This window comes from Cynoglossus semilaevis, chromosome 16 (genome assembly GCF_000523025.1).
Source record: "Cynoglossus semilaevis isolate Cse_v1.0 chromosome 16, Cse_v1.0, whole genome shotgun sequence".
Taxonomy (NCBI): Eukaryota; Metazoa; Chordata; class Actinopteri; order Pleuronectiformes; family Cynoglossidae; genus Cynoglossus; species Cynoglossus semilaevis.
In genome coordinates, this window is record NC_024322.1 from 13474622 (window position 1) to 13497170 (window position 22549).

Sequence of the window (22549 nt, forward strand, 5' to 3'; positions counted from 1 at the left end):
GGCCTGAACCCTGTTATCTTGTTTACCCACAATCTTGACCACATTGAGTTCCTCACTGTCGATATTCGGGAGAACAAGCTGTACTGGGCAGTTACAAGCACTGGCATGGTGGGAATGTAGTTTTCTGTTCCATTAATCAAGTTCTCAAAAATGTCAACATCCATTTACCTGGTGGTTGTTATAATTCCCTATCCCATAGATTGAACGTGGTGATCCAGACGGTACTAATCGCTTCACCATAGTAACAGGCCTGTCTCACCCCTGGGGCGTGGCCGTCTATGAGAACTACCTCTACTTTACTGACCGGGATTTTGAGGTCATTGAACGTGCAGACAAATCCACAGGTGCCAACAGGATTGTGCTGCGTGACAATGTTTCTGGACTCAGAGTTCTAAAAGTGCACCACAGAGAGAGTGAGTAACGCAGGGAGTCATCATCGGTGAAGCAGAAAGTACATTTCCATCACATTGTTATCTTTTAGTTACATGCCGTTCTCACACCGTTTCATCTCCTGACATTCAGCCTCTGCAGGTACGTCCAATGGCTGCACAAACAATGTGGGAGTTTGCGAGCAGCTGTGCTTGCCCAAGCCGCACAGCCTGTTCAGTTGTGCGTGTGCAACAGGTTTTAAACTCAGTGCCGACAACAGGACCTGCACGGCCTACCAGTCCTATGTTGTAATCTCCACTCTGTCTGCAATCAAAGGCTTTAGTCTAGAAGGGGCAGACCACTCTGAGGCCATGGTGCCTGTAGCTGGGAGAGGTCAGTTTTTCTGTAACTTACGTTATTGCAATTTTACAATGAACTTATTTATTAAGGTTGACAACTGTACCCTAGATCCAGCTACTTTTTAAAGCTTCTCACATGATCTTTTCTTTTTTCAGGCCGTAATGCTTTACACATTGATGTACACATGCAGTCTGGTTTCATCTACTGGTGTGACTTCAGCAGCACTGTGGCAGCTCAGAATGGGGTCAGACGGATCAAGCCAGATGGCTCGGGATTACGTGGCATAGTGACATCTGGAATAGGTCGCAACGGCATACGCGGCATTGCAGTGGACTGGGCCGCAGGTATGCAGACGTTCCTTGGTGGATCTTAAGTTCATTTTCACCTGGCAAAATATATTTTACTTTACATGTTTTATCTCCATGTGGAATATGTGATTTAAGTCTATTATATATCACAATGTAATTACTGGTAAATGTTTATATCATACATCATTTAAACCATATCAAACACTAGGCTAATTTACTATTAATAGTGAGAAAAATATTTATGCTACTATAAATTTTAAGGTCTGTCTAACTTTGTCTTCAGGTAACCTGTATTTCACCAACGCATTCCTGACTGAGACGTATGTGGAGGTGCTTCGCCTAAACACCACTTTCCGAAGAGTACTCTTAAAGACTCAGGTGGACATGCCACGCCACATCGTTGTGGACCCCAGAAACAGATTCCTGTTCTGGGCAGACTATGGCCAGAACCCCAAAATTGAGCGAGCACTCTTGGATGGGACCAATCGCACTGTTTTAGTCTCGTCAGGCATCATCACTCCACGAGGCCTGGCTCTGGATAGGTCAACTGGCTATGTCTACTGGGTGGATGACTCTTTGGACATGATTGCTCGGGTCAACCCTCATGGAGGAGAGACAGAGATAGTCCGCTACGGCAGCCGCTATCCAACTCCATATGGGATCACAGTGTTTGAAAATAGCATCATCTGGGTAGACAGAAATTTGAAGAAAGTCTTTCAAGCAAGCAAAGAGCCTGGTGGCACTGAGCAGCCTGCAGTCATCAGAGACAACATTAACATGCTGAGAGACGTCACCATCTTTGACCAGCGTACGCAGCCAACCTCTGCCCAAGAGCTTGACTTAAATGCCTGCATCGAAGCCAATGGAGGCTGTGCCCACTTCTGTTTCGCACTGCCTGGTTCTCGTAACAAGAAATGCAGCTGTGCATTTGGGAATCTTGCTGCCGACAGTGAAAGCTGTGTGGTATCCAGAGATGATTATCTCATCTACACAACTGAGAGCACAGTGCGCAGCTTGCGCCTCGATCCTGAGGATCACTCATTGCCTTTTCCTGTGGTCAACGTCCCCCGTACCTCTGTGGCTCTAGATTTTGACTCCACAGACAGGAGGATCTATTTCACACAGAGCTCTGGCGCTGGAGCAAGCAAGATCAGTTACATTGGCCTGTCTTCTCCAACGTCAGCTCCAGTGGAGGTGGTTTCAGGTTGGTTTCACTTTTTGGTTCTTTGTTGATGTCAACAATGATAAAAATATTACTCAAAGTTTTTTGATCACGTGTTTTCACAGATCTTGGAGCTCCTGATGGTATTGCATACGACTGGATAAACAGGAGAATTTACTACAGTGATTATGTTAATCAGAGCATCAGCTCCATGTCTGTGGACGGCTCTCAGAGGACCATTATTGCTCATGTGTCTAGGCCAAGGGCCATCATGCTAGATCCCTGTCGGGGGTAAGACTGTTTTTGTTTTTGTTTTATTCTCTTTATCGTTGGTTGCTTCTTATATCTCTCAGAATAAAAGTACTGCCAAATTAAATGAAGTTCTAAGTTATATCTTCTTCCTCAGATACATGTACTGGACCGACTGGGGAACCCATGCAAAAATTGAACGTGCCACCCTGGGTGGTAACTTCAGAATAGAGATAGTAAACAACAGTCTTGTGTGGCCCAACGGACTGACCTTGGACTATGAAGAAGAGAGGCTGTACTGGGCAGACGCCAGCTTGTAAGTTGAAAGGAAATCAGCACGTGTAATATGTACTTGGTTATTTTTTGGGGTGTTACTCTAACTCTGCCAATTGGTTTTCTCTGCCACCAGACAGAAGATTGAGCGATCTTCTCTCACAGGCTCCAATCGGGAGGTCATCGTCAGCACTGCAATCTACCCTTTTGCTATGACCATGTTCGGCCAGTTCATCTACTGGACCGACTGGAACACGCGCAGCATCTATCGAGCCAACAAGCACGACGGCTCTGACCAGAGGGTCATGATTCAACACCTTCCATCTCGGCCCATGGACATTCATGTGGTGGCCAGCAGGAAGCAGCAGCAGTGTGATAGTCCCTGTCAGCAGTTCAATGGAGGCTGCAGCCACATTTGTAGTCCAGGTACAACTAGTGGTCATTACAGTTAAACACCGTATTTTAATAAAAGATAATATCAAAACTTTGTTTTTAGGACCCAATGGACCTGAGTGTCAGTGTCCATCAGAAGGTCGCTGGTACCTGGCTGACAACAAGCACTGCATCCCTGACAACGGGACTCGGTGCCAGGCAGGCCAGTTTACCTGCCTGAATGGCCGCTGTATTCGTGCCCAGTGGAAATGTGATAATGACAACGATTGTGGCGATGGCAGTGATGAGTTGGAGAGAGTTTGTGGTAGGGTGTTCTAATTACAAAAAGTAAATATTTCAAAGATAGTGTTTGTGCAAAAAAGAAATTTGTATTTTTTAGAATGAGTCTGTAGCTACCCTGCAGTGCTCTTTCTCCCCTGCAGAGGTTGCTATAGACATAGTTGTAAATTCCTTTTCTTTCCATATTTTATTTATTTTCCATCTGAACAATTTAGAGGTGTTTGATTTGTTCTAACAATTTCATTCTTCCTTCTGAGTCAGTCACTCATACTAACCCTTCTAACCTCTTTCTCAGGATCTAAACTTCACTTCAACTATGTCGGTGTGTATGTTTGCTGTACATCTCATGTCGTGTCAAATTTCCTTATCTAAATAATTACAAAATACTAACACTTGAATAAATGTACACGTATCTTTGCATGCAGTCCCTCTGCTGTCGTCCTTTATCGTGCTCTCAGGTAAAACGAGTGTCTGTTGCCTCTCTGTGTGTTTCCTAACTCTCTAAGCTGTAAGTGGTCACTCACTGACCCATCCTTGATTCTGATTGGCAGCCTTCCATACCTGTGAGCCCACAGTCTTTACTTGTGGCAACGGGCGCTGTGTTCCCTACCACTACCGCTGTGACCACTATGACGACTGTGGAGACAACAGCGACGAGGTGGGGTGTCTGTTCCGACCATGTGACCCCAACACTGAGTTTGCTTGTGGCAATGGACGCTGCATTGCCAAAGACTATGTTTGCAATGGTATCAACAACTGCTATGACAACGGTACCTCTGATGAACAGAACTGTCGTGAGTCTTCCATTATTGTTACATAAAAATAAAAAAGTGATATCATCCAGACCTGGAAGATATTCTTTCTGTAAATCTGTCTTGAAATGTGATGATGTTTCAGCTGAGAGAACCTGTCAACCAGAACAGACAAAATGTCAGTCCACCAACATCTGCATCCCACGTTCATACTTGTGTGACGGCGACAATGACTGCGGTGACATGAGTGATGAAAGCCCAACACATTGTGGTGAGTCCAGCTACTGTAACCATGTATTTCTGGATGTGGTATTAGGTATTTGGTGATTTTTTTTAATTTGATTTTTTTCAAACAAACGGAGATCTCAGAACAACTTGATATTGGAACAACACATTTATCAAGACATATTGTTCTGCAGCATGATTCTCCCAGTGCCCTGGATAACCTCATGGTTTGTTTTCCTCCACACAGCTACATCCACATGCACCCAGAGTGAGTTCCGCTGCTCCAGCGGCCGCTGCATCCCGGGACACTGGTACTGTGATGGAGGAGCTGACTGTGCTGACAGCTCGGATGAGCCTCACTCCTGCAGTGAGTGTTGCACAACTCACTCACACACACTCCAAATACAGCCCTGCCGTCTTTTGTGTGTGTCTGCCCTTGCCCCCGCCCCATTATCAGCTGCTCTGTTATTGTGTTTGTGTCTGTCTGGCAGTCCTCATCTCTGTGCCGCTGTGAGACAGCGTGCAGTGAGTGATGTGGCTGAGAGTGTGAGTCACTGGTGTATGTCTTTGTGGAGGATGTGGTCAGCCAGGCCTCCCATTGTGTGTGGCATTCCTCTGAGGTGACACCCCTCAGTGTCCTCTGGCAAACACCACCTCCCCCTCCCATTGTCCTCCAGGGGTTACAGAGCCTCACTTTGGCTTTTGTTAAGACAACTCACCCTGCATGGGAATGTGGAGATGCAGTGACTGCTTTGAAAGCCAGTGTCCTATTGTGCTTTTCTCATTAGAAATGTAGTGGGGGAAGATAATCTGAGATTAGCAAAGTGATATAATTAGAAGTGAATATGTATACTTTTAAATCATCTTGCATATGTTGCACAGCCTTTTAGTGTATTTGTCCCCACACTAACCCTCGTCTCCACAGCCTCACTGGTCAGGACCTGCAATTCAGATCAATTCCGCTGTGATGATGGCAGGTGTATTGCACCGTCCTGGATCTGTGACGGGGACAACGACTGTGGAGACATGAGTGATGAAGACCAGAGACATAATTGTGGTATGCAACCTTATGTTATCTCTCTGTTTTCTTTATTTTCCACTCCAACTTAGCATTTATTTTAATCCTCCTCTTCCCTCACGTCCTCCCATGATAAGCCAACACCCTGGTGTTCCTTACTGCACCCCCCACAACACCCTGCTCTCTCTATGCTGTTGTTATTCAGGACTCTGATAGATCAGGATGGGGAGTGTTATAGGGGGAGACCCTGGCAGTCAGTACCCAGTGTCTTCATCTCCTGTGGAAGTTCTTCACTTCAAGAAGCTGACATTCCTGATTTCTGCTGCCTCACTCGTTACTTTGTGCATGTTTTCTTTCTCTGGCCTCCTGGCTCAGGGAGGATCAAAATCGTATTCTCACCAGGATGTGCTCCGAAAATAAGTTTTTACGTCTGTCTGAGCCCCTGCACAGAAATATTCTTGGAACAATGCGAATCACTCACACTAGATGGACAAAGCATTAGGGTTTAGGTTGCTAGTTCTAAAATGCAGCTTGGAATTTTTGGCTTCAAACAAAAATGTATTTACTCGCCTAAACTTAAATATCATTTTTTCAGCGAATCGCACTTGTTCGAGTGCAGAGTTCACCTGTGTGAATAACCGGCCTCCCCAGCGGAAATGTATTCCCCGTGACTGGGTATGTGACGGAGACGCAGACTGTGTGGATGCATTAGATGAACATCAAAACTGCACACGCAGATCCTGCGGCGTCAACGAGTTTACTTGCAGCAATGGCCTCTGCATACGCAGTTCCTACAGGTTAGTGAGAAACACATCAGTCAAGAGACTCCATGTGTTACACTGAGTCTGATAGACGTTGATATTTTTTGTCAGGTGCGATCGCCGTAACGACTGCGGTGACAGCAGTGATGAACAGAGCTGTACCTACCAGCCCTGCCAACAACACCAGTTCACCTGTCAGAATGGCCGCTGCGTTTCTCATGACTTTGTGTGTGATGGTGACAACGACTGCGGCGATGAGTCTGATGAGCTGGAGCACAGGTGCCACACACCAGCACCCACCTGCCCACCCGGAGAGTTTAGATGTGATAACGGCCACTGCATCGCTCTGAGTCAGGTGTGTGACAGGAACGATGACTGTTCCGACAACAGCGACGAGAAGGGATGCGGTGAGTAACATGACAGTTTATATGGTATGACTGTAGTGTGGATGTATTCTTACTAATTTAGCACCTAAGTACGATGGCAATAGTATGACATCTGCTGTAGGCTTGATGTTCTCCTTTATTCCTTCCCCTTCAGGTATCAATGAATGCACTGACACTTCAACTCACCACTGTGATCACAACTGCACCGACACACCCACGGGGTTTCTCTGCACTTGTCGCCTGGGCTACCGCCTCATGTCCGACAGCAAGACTTGCGACGATGTGAACGAGTGTGAAGAGACTCCTAGTGTGTGCAGCCAAGTGTGCGAAAACACTGTAGGATCCTACGTGTGCAAGTGTGCCCCGGGTTACCTGCGGGAGCCTGACGGCCACAGATGCCGTCAAAACAGCAACATCTCCCCGTACCTCATCTTCAGCAACCGCTACTACCTGAGGAACCTGTCGACGGACGGTGAGGCGTACTCTCTGATCCTGCAGGACATGAACAGTGTGGTTGCCCTCGACTTTGATCGTGTCGACAAGCGCCTCTATTGGATTGATGTGAGCCGGAGAGTTATAGAGAGGATGTACTTTAACGGCAGTAACAGAGAGGTGGTTGTCAACGGGGTCGTACACGGCGAAGGGCTTGCAGTCGACTGGATAGGGAGGAAACTCTACTGGGTAGACAGCACACTGGACTGTCTTAAAGTGTCCGAGCTGGATGGGCGGTTTGTGAGGAAACTGGTCGAGCATTGTGTTGATGCCAACAATACCTACTGCTTTGAAAACCCCAGAGCCATTGTGCTGCATCCAAAATATGGGTAAGTGGGAAAAAACCGGTCTTAGTTCTGATTATTATTGTTTTGTTTTTTTTATTGATACAGTGATTTTCTGTTCTTGCTGTTAGATATGTATTCTGGACAGACTGGGGGAACAAAGCCTTCATAGGTCGTGCTGGAATGGACGGAGTCAACAAAGTAGCTGTCATTACCACCAAGATAGAGTGGCCCAATGGGATCACAATCGACTACACTAATGACAAGCTCTACTGGTCTGATGCTCATCTCAATTACATTGAGTAAGTGCATTTGTCAGGAAGTGGTCTCGGTCATTTAAACTGTGGTGTGGCGACACCTGTGACCCCGTGACCTTTCCTTTCTCAGGTTCTCAGACTTGGACGGACAACACAGGCACACAGTGTACGATGGAGATTTGCCTCACCCGTTCGCTCTCACAGTGTTTGAGGACAGTGTTTACTGGACTGACTGGAATATGCGCACAGTGGAGAAAGGCAACAAATACAATGGCTCAGGTCGTCAGATGCTGGTCAACACCACGCACAGGCCATTTGATATCCACGTGTGTCATCCTTACAGACAACCCATCTGTGAGTTCAACCTGTGGAATTTCTTTATCAGAACATTTTCTCTTTTTTTATATTTTTAATCTCAAAGTAGAAGGTTAACCTTCTCTAGAGAAAAGGGTATTTTCCAACGGTAAACAATACCTGGCCTGTCTTTGCTCAGCTGTGCTAAACTGAGATTTCCTTAACCAACTGTTGCTCTTTTCCCCAAAGCAAACAACCCTTGTGCAGTGAACAACGGCGGCTGCACTCACCTGTGTCTGATCCGACACGGGGGTCGCGGACACACCTGCGAGTGCCCTGATCATTTCCTGAGTGTCCAGATAGGAGGCCTGACTCGATGCCTTCCCATGTGCTCCAGCACACAGTACAGATGTGCCAACAATGAACGGTTTGTTGAAATGTCTTGTTCCTTTATTTCATTCTTCCCTATTTGGAAATCTATCTGTGTAATAGCAACACCTGATTGACGTTTTGTTGGTTACAACAAACAACAATTTCCACAAGATGAAATAGTACATAATAATCTGATTGGCACACAGCTGTTTTGCATCTGTTACTCTATTGTATCTTGGTCTATGGTCTCTTATATTATATTCTAATATCTTTAGTACTTATGATAACAATTTTGCTGTTACATTTTTAGTGAGTCTTTTTCTTCTTTTATCTCTTTCTCAATAGTTGCATTCCTATTTGGTGGAAATGTGATGGTCAGAGGGACTGCACTGACGGATCAGATGAACCGTCCACTTGTCAACCACGCATTTGCAGACTGGGACAGTTTCAGTGCAATGATGGAAACTGTACTAGTCCACATTTTCTCTGTAACAGCATCCAGGACTGTCACGATGGCTCTGATGAGGATCCTGTTCTGTGTGGTAAGATGTGTAATTTCACTCATCTTATATCAGCTGCTTTTTTGCTGAAACAATTGCTAATAAAGGATTAGCAATCATAGCAGGATTTTTTTTATTCTTTCAGCAGTTTTATTCAACACTTTTTTAATCTCCCTTCTAGCTACACACCAGTGTGAAAGTCACCAGTGGCAATGTGCAAATAAGCGATGTGTCCCCGAATCATGGCAGTGTGACGGTGAGGACGATTGTGGAGACCAGTCAGACGAGGACCCTGCACACTGCTCTACCAGGACCTGTCGCCCTGGACAGTTCAAATGCCGTAATGGCCGTTGCATCCCTCAGAACTGGAAATGTGACGTGGATGATGACTGTGGTGACAACTCTGATGAACCGTTGGAGGAGTGCAGTAAGTGGCATATGTATATTTATTGTCTATTTTAATCATTTAGAAATCTGTTTTATCCGCTCATTGTCTCAAAGCATTTTTTTATTAATGAATCCTTTTGTTTGGACCACAGTGGGACCTGCGTTTCGATGTGATAATCACACAGAGTTTGACTGTAAAACCAACTACCGCTGCGTACCGCTGTGGTCTGTGTGCAACGGCCAAAATGACTGCAGAGACAACAGCGACGAGCAGGGCTGTGGTGAGTGTTGGCTTAAAAAAAAACCAGACCACTGACACAGATATTACTGCTGATAAAAAGCTATACATTAACTACTCAAAAAAGTGACAGTTAGAAGTATTTTGATTGTTGGGCAAAACTCAGGGAGATGTATGTAATACAACGATGCTGATTACCGTACCTGGATACTAAGTATTTTGATTGTTGGGCCAAAATCAGGGAGATGTATGTAATACGACGATGCTGATTACCGTACCTGGATACTGTGTTAAGACTTTCTGGGTCAAAATATTGTAATCACAATCCAGAAAAGTATTCTGGGAAAAAACTAAAAAACGAATAACACCTTGATAACAGGAGTATGAATTGAAGAAGTGAGTGAGGATTAATTAGCACACTCCTCAGCCTCCTGTAGAACATAACACACAGTTTGTGGGAGATGCTGATGGAGAGGGTCTCGCCACTCTCCCACTCTTTGCCACTCCCTGAGAACACCACAGATTTATGAGCTGTCCAGTGCTACAGGTCTACGTATGTACGTCTGGTTGCTTCTCTGTCCTTGCGTGGGGGCAGGGTTCACACAAAGCTCTTTGTAATTTGCTAGAGTCCAAACATACTCACTGCGGCCCTCCCGTCTCTTATCAGAGACTCTCACTCCATTAGTGCCATGCCCGCGCAGGAGGGGAGATCCGTGCTAATCTTCCTGTAAGAATGTAGCAGATGGGCCAGGTGGAGGGCTCAAAGGGCAGGACTCGCTAACTTTACGCTATCTTCGACCCCCAGCACCGTGTGGTAGAGACAGCTCAGATGAGCTCTGCTCCACTCCACTCCCCTCTGTGCTTCTCATCTCCTGTGTGGAGGTCACCCATCTGTCTTAGGCATGTTGTGCGCCTCCCACTATCGCTGTTGCAGTTGAATTAAAATCCCTTCATTAGACATCAATATTTACTTTATTACATACATGGAAAACAAATATCAAAAAGTTGATACTCTCATTTCCCTTCCCAAGACTTTTGATACGTTTTTGTGGTGACCAACAAGGCACTCTATTATTTAAGATTAAAAACATCAAGTAGGAGTTGGAAGAAAACCTTGAATAACAATAGAAGTAGAGCAGCTCAATCTTCTCGGAACATGTATGTAGAACAGAGAAATTCCAGGTTAACCAATGTATTCATTCACATTCTCTCAATTCCAAAACAGGATTAAATGAGTGATCATTGTTGTAGTGCCAATAACAACATTAAGATAGGCCTATTTATCTGTAGTAACTTCTGAAGCAGGGAAAAAATTAAAATATTCTAACAAACTGTTTGTAAGAAAAACATAGTAATTTTCAAACATTGTTTTTGATTGACTTGAACAAGCTTTAATTATCTTTTTATTTTCTTCTCAAAACACTTCAGAAAGTGGTTAAACAACTGGAGAAAAATAACCTATTAAATTAACAACATATTCTTTTGTGTCTCTTCTTTTCCTAGACGAACTCACCTGCGATCCTCATGGAGACTTTCGCTGTGACAACCACCGCTGTGTCCCGCTGAGATGGAGGTGCGATGGCGACGATGACTGTGGTGATAACTCTGATGAACACAGCTGCGGTAAGTGTCAACACTGATAGGGTCCAAGTTTAAACACGTTTGAGTGCCTGTGATTATGAACTAACAGTGATTGTTTGAAATGTGAAACCACATCTTCAATGGTGTTTTATTATGGGACCTCTGCTTTGCTTCCAAAATCCCAAAATAAGTAGGGAGTGTTGATGACAAAGAAGTGTTTTTATCCTTGTGAGAGCTTTGACACTTCTGCTGACAGCAAAGGGCTGAGAGAGGTGCTCTTATCATCTGCTGTAGAAAACAGACTGTCTCCAGTGTGTCAGAAAGCCAGTGAGGGAGTGTGTCACCTCTTGCCCTGGAGAATTCAGCATGTTGTCCAGTAGACAAAAACCATGACGATGATGGTTGTGGTGAGGCTGCTCGCCCTGTGGATGCTCTTGTGATATCAGGAGGGTTATTAGATGTTGCTCACACTGCTTGTGTATTTAAAGGCAAAATAACATTGTATCTTATTTATAAAAAGTTAGCTGTTGGTTATTTTTATTTCTTTACTATCTGTGTTTTTCTCTCAGCTCCACGCGTATGCACGGAGAGCGAGTTTCGTTGTGACAATCTGCGGTGCATTCCCGACCGTTGGGTCTGTGACCATGACAACGACTGTGAGGACAGCTCAGATGAAAGGGACTGTGGTAAGTGGAGGCTCTTTGTTTTGGCGCAAGGTTTGGCTGTTCGTCAGCAACAGAGTGCGGCAGAAAACAAAGGAGAAACAATACTCCACATTTGGAAGGATGGCACAGACAGACAGGACCACCAAAGAGTCATTTATTTAATTTATTTAAAAAAAAAAATCACTATCAACCCAGCTGAAGAACTTGTGCCATGTAGTGGCACAAAATGCTGACAAAGCATTCTGGCACTAAAAGAAATACAGGGTGTTAAAGTGTCCTTTTATCCTGCAAGATACTTGCATAAGTGTGTTTTTATCTGAAGTATTTTTGCTGTATTATACCCTCTGGGAAAAAAAGTGTGTTTTTATCTGAAGTATTTTTGTATTGCAGAGTTGCGGACTTGTCATCCTGGCTACTTTCAGTGTGGGAGTGGTCACTGCATCGCAGAGCGATTCAAGTGTGATGGCAACGCAGATTGTCTGGACTTCACAGATGAGACAACCTGTTGTGAGTATTCTGCCTACTAATGGTTTTCTGTGTTCTACTCTGGATACCAAAACACACACAAAAAAGTTGTACACATGCATTTGTTTTCTCTTAAATTCTCCAAAGTCAGGGATTTTTAGCAGGGGGTCGGCGACCCCTAGGGGGTCTGCACAGGTACTGCAGGGAGCTCATAACTTTTGTTCAATTGGATATTTTGTACTTTTTGTACTCAATATTGAACATTGAACATTGCATGTTATTTAAATATTTTAATATTTTGGAAAAACAAGTAACATTGACACATCACCAGGCTCAGTTAATTATAAGAAATCATTTTATACTCTAATAATATACTAATATATAAAGTAGGGGATCAGTCCATCAGGTTATCCCTAACCCTAGTAAATGTCTGTATTCCTCATTCAATTTAACTGTAAAACAGATATTTTTTTTTAACTTGTGGCTTTTACTTCTAGCTCCCCGTTTTCCCAATGGCACATACTGCCCTCCATTCCTGTTTGAGTGCAAGACTCACGTGTGTGTGCAGCCTCAGTGGAAATGTGACGGAGACAACGACTGTGGAGACAACTCTGATGAGGAGCTCCACCTGTGCTGTACGTCATCACGAGAGCCTCAAAACCTCAATAATGGTGAATGTGTGTGAAATAATATTTCATGATTTTTTCTGTTGCTTTTGTGTCTCTGCAGTGGACATTCAGTGTGAAACTCCATTCCGTTTCCGCTGTGACAACAACCGCTGCATCTACAGCCACGAGCTTTGTAACTCTATGGATGACTGCGGCGATGGGTCCGATGAAAGACAAGAAAGCTGTAAATTTGAAAACTATTCCAAACTGAAACTTAGAGCTACGTTAGCTCTGTTTTTGATGCAACTTTGTTTCTCTGTGACCAGGTCAAAGCCCAACACATGGCCCCTGCACAAATGAAGAGTATAAATGCAGTAATGGACAATGCATCCCTAATGCCTACGCCTGTGATGATTATGATGACTGTGGAGATGAGTCGGATGAGCTTGGCTGCCGTGAGTAACATTACAAATGGTTGTCTGTATTTTCGATACAAAGTACCTTCGCTAGGCTGGATTTCAATAAATACACATTAAAGTGGAAGGCAGTGTTAGGTTGCACAGATGTTTTATTTTCTTCTGTTTAACAGAAGGCTAGTTCAGTCTTGAGGAAAAAAAACAGTTCTGTGTTAAATGTGACACGGTTGTTACATTAGACAATATATCAGTAAACAAATAAAATCTGACATTAAAATGTACAGTCCATCTGTTCTTACATGTGTTCTAACTTGCCGACTTTAGACCATGGCACTGGTCACGTTCTAACTTGTGACTTTAGACCATGGCACTGGTCACACATGCAGTGACAACATCTGTGAACATAACTGCACTGACCTGACAGGAGGAGGTTTCCTCTGTTCCTGCAGGCCTGGCTACAAGGCCAGAACAACAGAGAAACACACATGTGAAGGTAAGAAAAAAAATCAACAACTTCGTTAGCTGGATGAAAGACTGATATAATACTTTTTAACGCTTTAATTAATGTTTTTTTTTTTTGGTCGGCTCTGGAAAAAGATGTGAACGAGTGTGAAGTGTATGGAACTTGTCCTCAGGAGTGCAAGAACTCAAAGGGCAGCTACGAGTGTTTTTGTGCCGAAGGCTTTCATTCGTTCGGAGAACCGCATGGAACGGAATGTGCTTCCCAGGGTAGGAATTTTACACACAAATGCTCTTTTTTATTTCTAAAAAAAATTGACAATCTTCTTTACTAAAACTGAAATACAAAACAGGAAACTCACCAGTGCTGCTGCTGCCAGACAACGTTCGTATCCGTAGGTTCAACATGTCGTCTGAGGAATATTCTGATTATGTGGAAAATGCTGAGCACATCAAAGCCCTGGACTACATGTGGGATCCAGAGGGAGAAAGCCTGAGTAAGATTACAGTTGCAGCCAAAAAGGTGGTTATACATGGTTATAAAGAATCATGTAAATTTGATTTCTCTGTTGTCCCAGGTGTTGTGTACTGGACAGTCCTGGGTCGAGGGTCTCAGTTTGGCTCCATTAAACGCGCCTATATGACCACATTCAATGATCATGGAAATAACCCAGTCAGAGAGATGGATCTAAATTTGAGATACATCTCTAATCCAGACGGCATCGCTGTGGACTGGGTCGGCGGGTAATCCACCTGGATTATGACTTTACCTTACCAAGTCACGGTTTGGATTTAGCCGCTAACCAAGAATGTATGACTTTACAGGCACATCTACTGGACTGATTCAGGGACCGATCGAATTGAAGTGGCCAAACTGGATGGACGTTACAGGAAGTGGTTGATCCACACAGATCTTGACCAGCCCGCTGCTATTGTTGTCAATCCATCACTTGGGTAGGGAAAATTATCACAAACATACAGTTTTGCAATTATCGTGGCATGTAGCATTAGGATCATTTGGGTTGTTGGTGGTCTGGCAGAATGATGTACTGGACCGACTGGGGCAGGAAACCCAAGATAGAATCTGCCTGGATGGACGGTCAGAAGAGGGAGGTGCTGGTGAGTGAGGAGGACCTGGGCTGGCCCACTGGGCTGGCTCTGGACTATGTGAATGGGAACAGGCTCTACTGGTGTGACTCCAAGGAAAACATCATTGAGTCCATGAGACCTGATGGCACAGACAGAAGGATCATCATATCAGGAGGTCAGAAATGTGTCTCACAGTATAGACCAACCCTTAGTGCGTTTCTGAAAGTTAAGGTGACTTCAGTCTAATTATACAATTCCTGTCTCCTCTCTATTCCAGACATTGGACATCCACATAGTCTGGATGTCTTTGAGGGGCATGTTTACTGGACCACAAAAGACAAGGGTGAAGTTTGGAAGACAAATAAGTTTGGCAAAGGAAATAAAGTCAAAGTTCTCACCATTAATCCCTGGCTGACTCAAGTCCGCATTTACCAGGAGCACCGGTACAACCGCTCAGGTCAGAACACAGAGTATGGAGGGTAGAGGAAAGGGTTGGAAATATGAGTGACTATATATCTAACACATTTTTAACATAATGTATTTTTTATATTTTCATTTCATTTAATTGTAGTAGATGAAGACTGTAAAATATAAAAAATATTTTTTTATTTGTTATATTTTTATGAATATAATGATAATGCTGGTATTGGTAGCATCATCGAAGCTGAAGGGTTTATTGACAAATTATCTTTTTTTTTATCTGTTGAATTTAAAACTCAATGTGATTCCAAATAGGAAAAAGTTGAACTTTTCCTACTTTTCTGCTTTATCGCCCTCAGTGCCAAACCCATGTAAGAACGTGTGCAGTCATCTCTGTCTCCTTCGCCCTGGAGGCTACACCTGTGCCTGCCCACAAGGCTCCTCTCAGGTGGAGTTTGACTCCACTCACTGTGATGCAGGTAAACTGGACCAACAGTCTGTCTGCATGTGCTGCCTGCAGTTCAGTGTTGCACCATTGTTTCACAGTGTATTCTTTTGTCCCTTTTTTGTTACTGTTCTTAAGTTGCTTTTGTGTTACGTTGTGGTGATATCAGTTTGCTTTTTTTATCCTATGTTGAACCTGTTTGCAGCCATTGAGCCTCCTAATGTAATGCCTCTTGCATGTCGATGCATGAATGGTGGAACCTGCTACACTGATGAAGGCGGTCTGCCCAAGTGCAAGTGAGTGTAGATTACAGGTTCCATTTGTTCCAGTGGGTGACACTTCATTGTTTATACTAGGGCTGTCAGGTAAATAATATTTTTAATATGATTAATCACAAAGTAGCTGTGATGGTTATTAAATATGACAACAACAAGACAAAAATGTCTTTATTTCTGGAACAGAAAGACAAACAGCAGATAACACAAATACATTTATTTTCACAGCCCTAGTTTGTATCAAAAATTAAATGAATTTTTCTACTGTTTATTGCAACATTTACTTTTATTAAAGATTATTTGTGGTTATTTTGTTTAGATGTCCTTATGGTTATATGGGCAGCTACTGTGAAAAGGGGAAGTCCCGGGGCGCTCCAGCAGGAACAGGTACAGTGCATAATAATGTGTTCACTTTTTTTTAAAACAAGGTATGTACCCATTTTTAGTCTACTTTACCCCCATAGGGTGCCTAAGTTCAAGTGCTAACTGTTTGTTGTCACACTGCCCTGGCAACTAAAACAGCTTACTGCAAAAAAAAAAAAAAAAAACGGTCTGAATAAGCAAATTAAATAATGATGTTTATCAAGGCAAGCCATAGTTTTACTTAATGAATAGCCAAGTAATGACAAATGATCAATGTTTTACTAAAGGGTCTTGAAGAAGTCAGGATTAGTATGAGACTTGTCAGCAAAACGCAGTTTTTTTTTTCGTTTCTTGTTTGCCTGTAGCTCTGGCTGTTTTACTGGCCATGATCATCGTCCTGGTCACTGGAGCTTTAGTTGCTGCGGTTTTCCTCAACTACAGACGAACAGGATCTCTGATCCCCTCTATGCCCAAACTACCCAGGTATCTCAGCTGGTACTGTTGCCTGTTGTACTTTCCCTGAGTGGGTGTTCTCATTTGAACTTAAAGAGATTTTGTTCCGCTTTTCTGCAGCCTCAGTAGTCTGGTCAAGTCCACCGACACCGGAAATGGGGTGACATTTCACTCGGGTGATAATGTGGATCTTGGACCGACCCACATTGGAGTGTCATTCATTGACACAGCCATGCAGATGGTGAGTGGGAGTAGGGATCATTGAGAGGAGTTAATAATCTCCACCGTTGCTCAAGTGTATCCAATTAGATAGAACTCCTCTGTTAAGCATTCTTTTGAAAACTGCTTGTGTTGACTCTCTGAGAAAAGTGCACTAAATAACACCATGTCTTTCATGTTTACATTTTGACATAATAGAAAACTTATCAGTACATTGTCCCATAGGATGATAACTTTGTTGTGGAAGCTGGGAGGCAGCCAATCACCTTTGAGAACCCGTTGTACTCCTCAGCGCCGGCACTGACTGGTGATCCTGCTGTCATTCACGCCACACAGGTCTGCCTGTCATTCTATTTTAGACACTGTAGCCCAGGGGTCTGCAACCTTAACCACACAATTCGGTTTTACAGTCACATAACCTGGTAAAATGTACACGAACCCTGTGAAAGAAAGTGTGTTGTTGAAAACAGGTGACTGTGAATGTGAGCAGTGAACAAGTGGAAAACAACTTTGAAAACCCAACGTATCGTGGGGATCAAAGCGCAGGCGTTGTCACCACATCCTCAGTCAACACCACACCTTGTCAGGTGAGAAATTAATTCTGTGTTTAGTACTTTAAAAGCTACATTTTAGCATTTCTCTCACACCAGTTATCATTTACAGGAGTCCAGATGGACTATGTTCAAACGAAAATTAAAACCAAGCACTACATTTGAAAACCCTTCATACTCAGAGGTAAGATTTTGTATCGTAACTACATTTGATTTTTATTCACAGTTGAAAAAACTGTAAACTAAGAAAATTAATGTTAGGTTTGAAGTTTGCTAGGAATGGCTCTGGCTCCCCCTGCAGGCCTCAAGAGGACAATGATTCTAAATTTAGTGTGATAAGTTATTTCTTTTAGTCCTAAGATTTTCATTGCATTTATACCTTGACTGATTAAGATGAAGGATGAGAAGTCTGTCAGCAGCACCAGCAACTCATCTGCCACTGAACCCTCTCCATTCGTCCCTCCAACTAAACCTCAGAAGAGGGATCGTCCCAGCACCTTTTCACCGACCGAGGACAGTTTCAAAGACACGGCCAACCTCGTTAAAGAAGACAGTGATGTATAACAACTCTCACGCAGATGGGAATTTAAAAAAAACAAAACAAAAAAAAACATGCTTTGCACAGAATTTATTTTTTTAATGCAGCCTGTGTACAAACAAGTTGTAGAGGAAAAAAATCTACAGAATGAAGACTAATGAGTCCGTGAGTATGCCTTCTGATATTTCTTATGCCAATTCTTTTTGTTCTGATGTACAATATGTAAATCTTTGCACTGATGCTGCTGAAGGAAATGTTGATAAATATGTTGTATATTTGTAAATTTTAAACGCAGAGATTCTGACAGAAAATACACTGGGGGTAGATGCATGAAAGGATCAGTATAAACAGTTACACATAAAGAAAATTAACACAGTGATCTGAATGTGCAGTACTCGTACACTGGAAGTACTTTTAGAGAAATGTGCTACGACTACACTCAACAAAGCCGGAGATGTATTTCCTGCTTATTTACCTCATTCCAGGGCTGAAAATCTTAGAACAAGTCAAAACACTGGACAGCTGTGGAACATCTACTGAATCTAGTACTTATCTTTACCCACATTCACTGACTTTAATGACTCTGAATCAACACAATCAGTTTTTTTTAATACAAAAGGTGTTGGAATGATGGCCAAAATAGTTTGGGACGATACTTGAACACTACCCATGTCTATCGCATGGAAGTTAATTTATGTAGTTGATTTTCTTGAGGAGAACCACGAAGCTTTAGATGTTTTATAAACATAAATGCTAGATAATTCTTTACGCAGTGATCTCTTTTGTATCTAAATGGGTTATATATATATATATATATATAGTGATTCCTGAGAAATACCCACGTGGTTTAAATACTGCTGCTGAGACATGAATGAATAAATTTCCTATTTTGTAAAACAAGTTGAGCAATGGTTTTTGTTAGCACCTTTGTTGTCATATTGTTTATTTCACTGAATTTTTATGTTGGGGTATTTATACATACAGTATATTTCATAAACCTACTATTTGTTTGGTCTGACTTTTGGCAGAGGGGCGAGGAAAGATACAACAAAGTCTTGGACAAGTGAAGGGAGGTAGGACAGAGGAATCCAGAAAAACTTTGCATCCCAGCCTGCACTGTAGCGCTTGCGAGGGTAACAGGCTGTCAGTGCATGCTCCATACACCATGTCACTTTAGAAATATCTGGACTGCAAAACATACTCAGGTTGAAGTTCTGGCATTCTACATCTGAGGAAAAGGGATAGAGAAAAATGAAAAATATCAGTTACAGTAACAACATTTTAAATAGAACACTTTTTATAATTTAATTGTTTTATTCCCTGAAAACTATCATTGCTGCAGATGAAGTCGAGTACTGTCTGGCCTTTGAAGTGTGCATTTTCATTTGTAGATCTATATTCATAGATCACTAAATTTAATATCTTTAAGCATCTACAACAGCTTTGTCTCAACTTACACTTATCCACAAACGTGGGTCCATACAGGTCTTTCACGTCCTGAGGAAGACGATTCCACAGCCTCCTCAGATCTGCCTCAATGAGATCCTGCTGAGTCACTGCCGTCTTAAAGAAACCAGGCTCTATGATGCTCACTTCCACACCAAAGGCCTTCAGGTCTCTCCTGCACAGGCGATGTAGCAAATGGCACTAAAATTAGTTTTTTTTAATCATGTTGTATTAATCCAACTTTTTAGCATTTGTAGCCAACTATCATTAGGTTCACATTCCCTATGCACATCTATCAAAGCTCTTTATACTTTCAACTTTCTTAAACAGTTTTATATAATATTGCTCTACCTGAGGGTGTCCGAAAAAAATTCCACTCCGACTTTGGCTGGGCTGTATCCTCCACTAAGCACAGACATTCTGCCCAGGATACTAGCCACGTTCACCACCCTGCCCTGGGCTTTCTTGAGCAGGGGCACAGTCTGGAGAGTAACATCAATGACTCCAATCAGGTTCACATCTAGAACCTTTTTAAAATCATCAATGTTCATCCAGTCAGTTGGGCCGATGGGTGTTGACCTGCCAGCATTATTAACCAGACCCCACAACCCTGTCGGAAAAACAAACATACAAACTTCAGTGTGAGATAGTGATGCATAACAATCTCAATCTGTTCAAATGTAACCTTTCATACATGGCTTCCGCAGTCATTCAACGAAAAACACGGTCAAAGTCTGCACAAATACAAAAATACACACCATACTTATCTAAAATGTATTCATAGTCTCTGCACGTTATCTTTACCAACATGACACATCGGACAGGAATCTGACTCCCTGTGTTTCCTATTAAATATTCTTATACACAGGCACACACAAATCATTTAAACTATTTCCCTCCAGCTTTATGTACACTTTGTACAACATTGTAAAAAACAACAACAAAAAACTGTTTAACTAGGACAGTAATTACCTCCCCAAGTATATTTAAAGGATAATTTCTCATTTTTCGAGCATTTTGCCCTGAGCCCCATGAAATTTTTGACCCGACACCCAAGGTCAACTTCTTATCAAACTGTGGGCAGATTCATGTCTGAAGTAGCTCAACTCTCTCCATGTTGACAGTAGAAGACTGATGAGTTGATGATGGGATGGTACAGGTTGCCTTATCTCCCCCAGTGTCTCTCTCAGACTGGCACCCTATCAGTGTGTGTCTGTGTGTGAAAGAGCATGTGTATGTGGATTTGTTCTATCACATGCCCCATTTCAAGAAACATTAGTACACTCCCTAAAAATGCAATAACGTTGTAGGCAACAAGACACAGGAAAACGTTGGGCTTACCTACAAACCTAATTATGTTTGTTAAAACATAAATCTGAGAGTGCAAGATAAAATGTTACTTAAGCTTAAGAACTAAATTACAACTTTGTTTTTTTGAATGCAGTTTGAGATAGTTTTCCAAATTTTCCAAAAAATATATATATTTTCATATAGGTCTTTTTAATTCCAAACCACCACTGTTACTGCATTTGAGCTGGTTCAAACCACAGGTCTTTTTAATTCCAAACCACCATTGTTACTGCATTTGAGCTGGTTCAAACCATATAGTACATGGTCGTTGTAAATGATGGATGTGCATGTAAATGACTGACTCATGTTGTCATCCCTGCTACAAATGCATGTAAATGAGGATGACTGACTCATGTTGTCATCCCTGCTCACCTCTCTCTCCAACCTCCCCGCTTATAAACTCCACTGCCTTCTTGATGCTCTCACTGCTTGTGACATCCAGCAGGACAGTCTTCAGTCTGCTGGAGGTCAATGCTGCCAAATCGGCAGCACCTTTCTCTGACAGACAAGCTGCTATGACGTGAAAACCTTTGGAATCCAGCTGTCGGGCCAACAGGTTCCCAAAACCGCTGTCACATCCAGTGATTAGCACATGCTTCTGGCTGTAGCCACCAACCTTGTAGAACTCTCTGATGTACTGTCTGATAATAACGAGAGCAACCCCAAGTAATAAGGTGGTCAGGTTGTAGTGAGACTGGATCAGCTGAAAGACACAGTCGGATTAACAGTTTGTTAAGGTTTATGTAGAAAAGAGTGTCACAGAATGTTTGAAATAGATTAAAAAAACAACCAACTGACCTCCAGTAAATACATCCATATATTATCTGTGGACACCTGAAGAGAGAAGAAAAGTTAGTTGTCTTAAAATATCTGCGAAGATAAAAATCAGTAATTAAAGTTTCCTTAACATAAACTAGTTTTTCCGTTTCATTAAGTTGAAAAATGTACAATGTATTACTAATGGACATGAAGTTTTATCGCGTTAACATACAAACTTATTTAGAAACAAAAAGAAAAAAAGAAGGAACCCGACTAACTTCGACTAATTTCTAGAAGACCAATAACACTGATGCACACCTTCTGTCCTGTATGTAGAGCATAGAACGCACCGAGTGACGTCAGCGCACAGAAAGTTGGAGAACAGTGAAGAAAGAAGTGACTGCATTACTTGGTTTGGAGGATGTAGAGTTTCTCAAAAAATATAAATTATCGTTAGAAGCCAGGAAAGGTCAGCTCATGAAACACGAGTTAAAACTCAAGCCTACGGTATCACCTAAATGTAAAGTTTGTCGCTAGCTAACGTTAGCCATGTAGCCGTCCCACGACAGACCAGAGTTGGTGTTTTAGAGCCAGATGTTAAATAGAATAGCCGAATTTACGCTGCCCTTGTACTAATCGGTGAATATAGTTGAAAGATTGGATAATATAGTTGAATAATCTTGCTCTTGCTATTAGTTTGAAATCTCTAATTTAACGCGATCACTTTTTACTCGTCTACTACTACTGTTGATAAAATAAATAAATAAATCACACGTACCATTGCTGCAGTTCTCTGCAAACTGTGTGCAGGATTGTGGTCGAGTCTCAGTCGGCACAGGGAACTCCTTTCGTATTTATACACAGGCTTCTATGGACAAACCGTTGTATAAGGTCAAGGTCTCTGTAGTATGTATGGATAATTGATAATCAACGTTTTGTCCAAACCAGATTATGCGACCTCTTGCTACGGTGAGATAGTGAGTCCTGCCTTTCCCATTTACCTCAAATCCACTGCCAACTGGAGGAAAGTTCAGTAACTCATGCCTGTGTTACGTTCATTTGTAATTCGGTTCAGCTGTGTTTTCAGC

General features: G+C 42.5%; 2 protein-coding genes across 2 annotated transcripts in view; one reads left to right on the forward strand and one right to left on the reverse strand.

Annotated features, from left to right (window-relative positions):
• Positions 1 to 17968, forward strand: part of lrp2a (low density lipoprotein receptor-related protein 2a) — a 38090-nt gene extending 20122 nt beyond the window's left edge. The window contains 44 exon segments of the mRNA XM_025063721.1: positions 1 to 108; positions 200 to 413; positions 523 to 762; positions 885 to 1073; positions 1321 to 2241; positions 2325 to 2490; positions 2606 to 2764; positions 2858 to 3147; positions 3218 to 3418; positions 3945 to 4187; positions 4291 to 4416; positions 4618 to 4737; positions 5296 to 5427; positions 5984 to 6185; positions 6261 to 6556; positions 6690 to 7356; positions 7443 to 7613; positions 7699 to 7922; positions 8112 to 8289; positions 8580 to 8776; positions 8916 to 9161; positions 9274 to 9402; positions 10863 to 10982; positions 11510 to 11626; positions 11996 to 12112; positions 12568 to 12705; positions 12800 to 12922; positions 13005 to 13133; positions 13456 to 13587; positions 13692 to 13823; positions 13907 to 14050; positions 14132 to 14297; positions 14379 to 14507; positions 14594 to 14817; positions 14920 to 15099; positions 15422 to 15541; positions 15713 to 15803; positions 16102 to 16169; positions 16511 to 16628; positions 16719 to 16839; positions 17043 to 17153; positions 17288 to 17404; positions 17481 to 17552; positions 17762 to 17968. The exon segment at positions 1 to 108 is cut by the window's left edge and continues 32 nt beyond it. Of these exon segments, the coding sequence (XP_024919489.1) occupies positions 1 to 108; positions 200 to 413; positions 523 to 762; positions 885 to 1073; positions 1321 to 2241; positions 2325 to 2490; positions 2606 to 2764; positions 2858 to 3147; positions 3218 to 3418; positions 3945 to 4187; positions 4291 to 4416; positions 4618 to 4737; positions 5296 to 5427; positions 5984 to 6185; positions 6261 to 6556; positions 6690 to 7356; positions 7443 to 7613; positions 7699 to 7922; positions 8112 to 8289; positions 8580 to 8776; positions 8916 to 9161; positions 9274 to 9402; positions 10863 to 10982; positions 11510 to 11626; positions 11996 to 12112; positions 12568 to 12705; positions 12800 to 12922; positions 13005 to 13133; positions 13456 to 13587; positions 13692 to 13823; positions 13907 to 14050; positions 14132 to 14297; positions 14379 to 14507; positions 14594 to 14817; positions 14920 to 15099; positions 15422 to 15541; positions 15713 to 15803; positions 16102 to 16169; positions 16511 to 16628; positions 16719 to 16839; positions 17043 to 17153; positions 17288 to 17404; positions 17481 to 17552; positions 17762 to 17932 (8259 nt within the window). The 3' untranslated portion in view covers positions 17933 to 17968.
• A 13-nt stretch (positions 17969 to 17981) lies between these two features.
• Positions 17982 to 22525, reverse strand: LOC103392224 (retinol dehydrogenase 7-like). Its single transcript, XM_025063654.1, has 6 exons — positions 22240 to 22525; positions 21501 to 21536; positions 21075 to 21405; positions 19704 to 19962; positions 19364 to 19527; positions 17982 to 19134 (listed from the first exon to the last, which is right to left on the reverse strand). Exons 1-6 carry the CDS (start codon positions 22240 to 22242, stop codon positions 18908 to 18910), a joined length of 1020 nt encoding a protein of 339 aa, XP_024919422.1. The 5' UTR covers positions 22243 to 22525; the 3' UTR covers positions 17982 to 18907.
• Between the last annotated feature and the right edge of the window lie 24 nt (positions 22526 to 22549).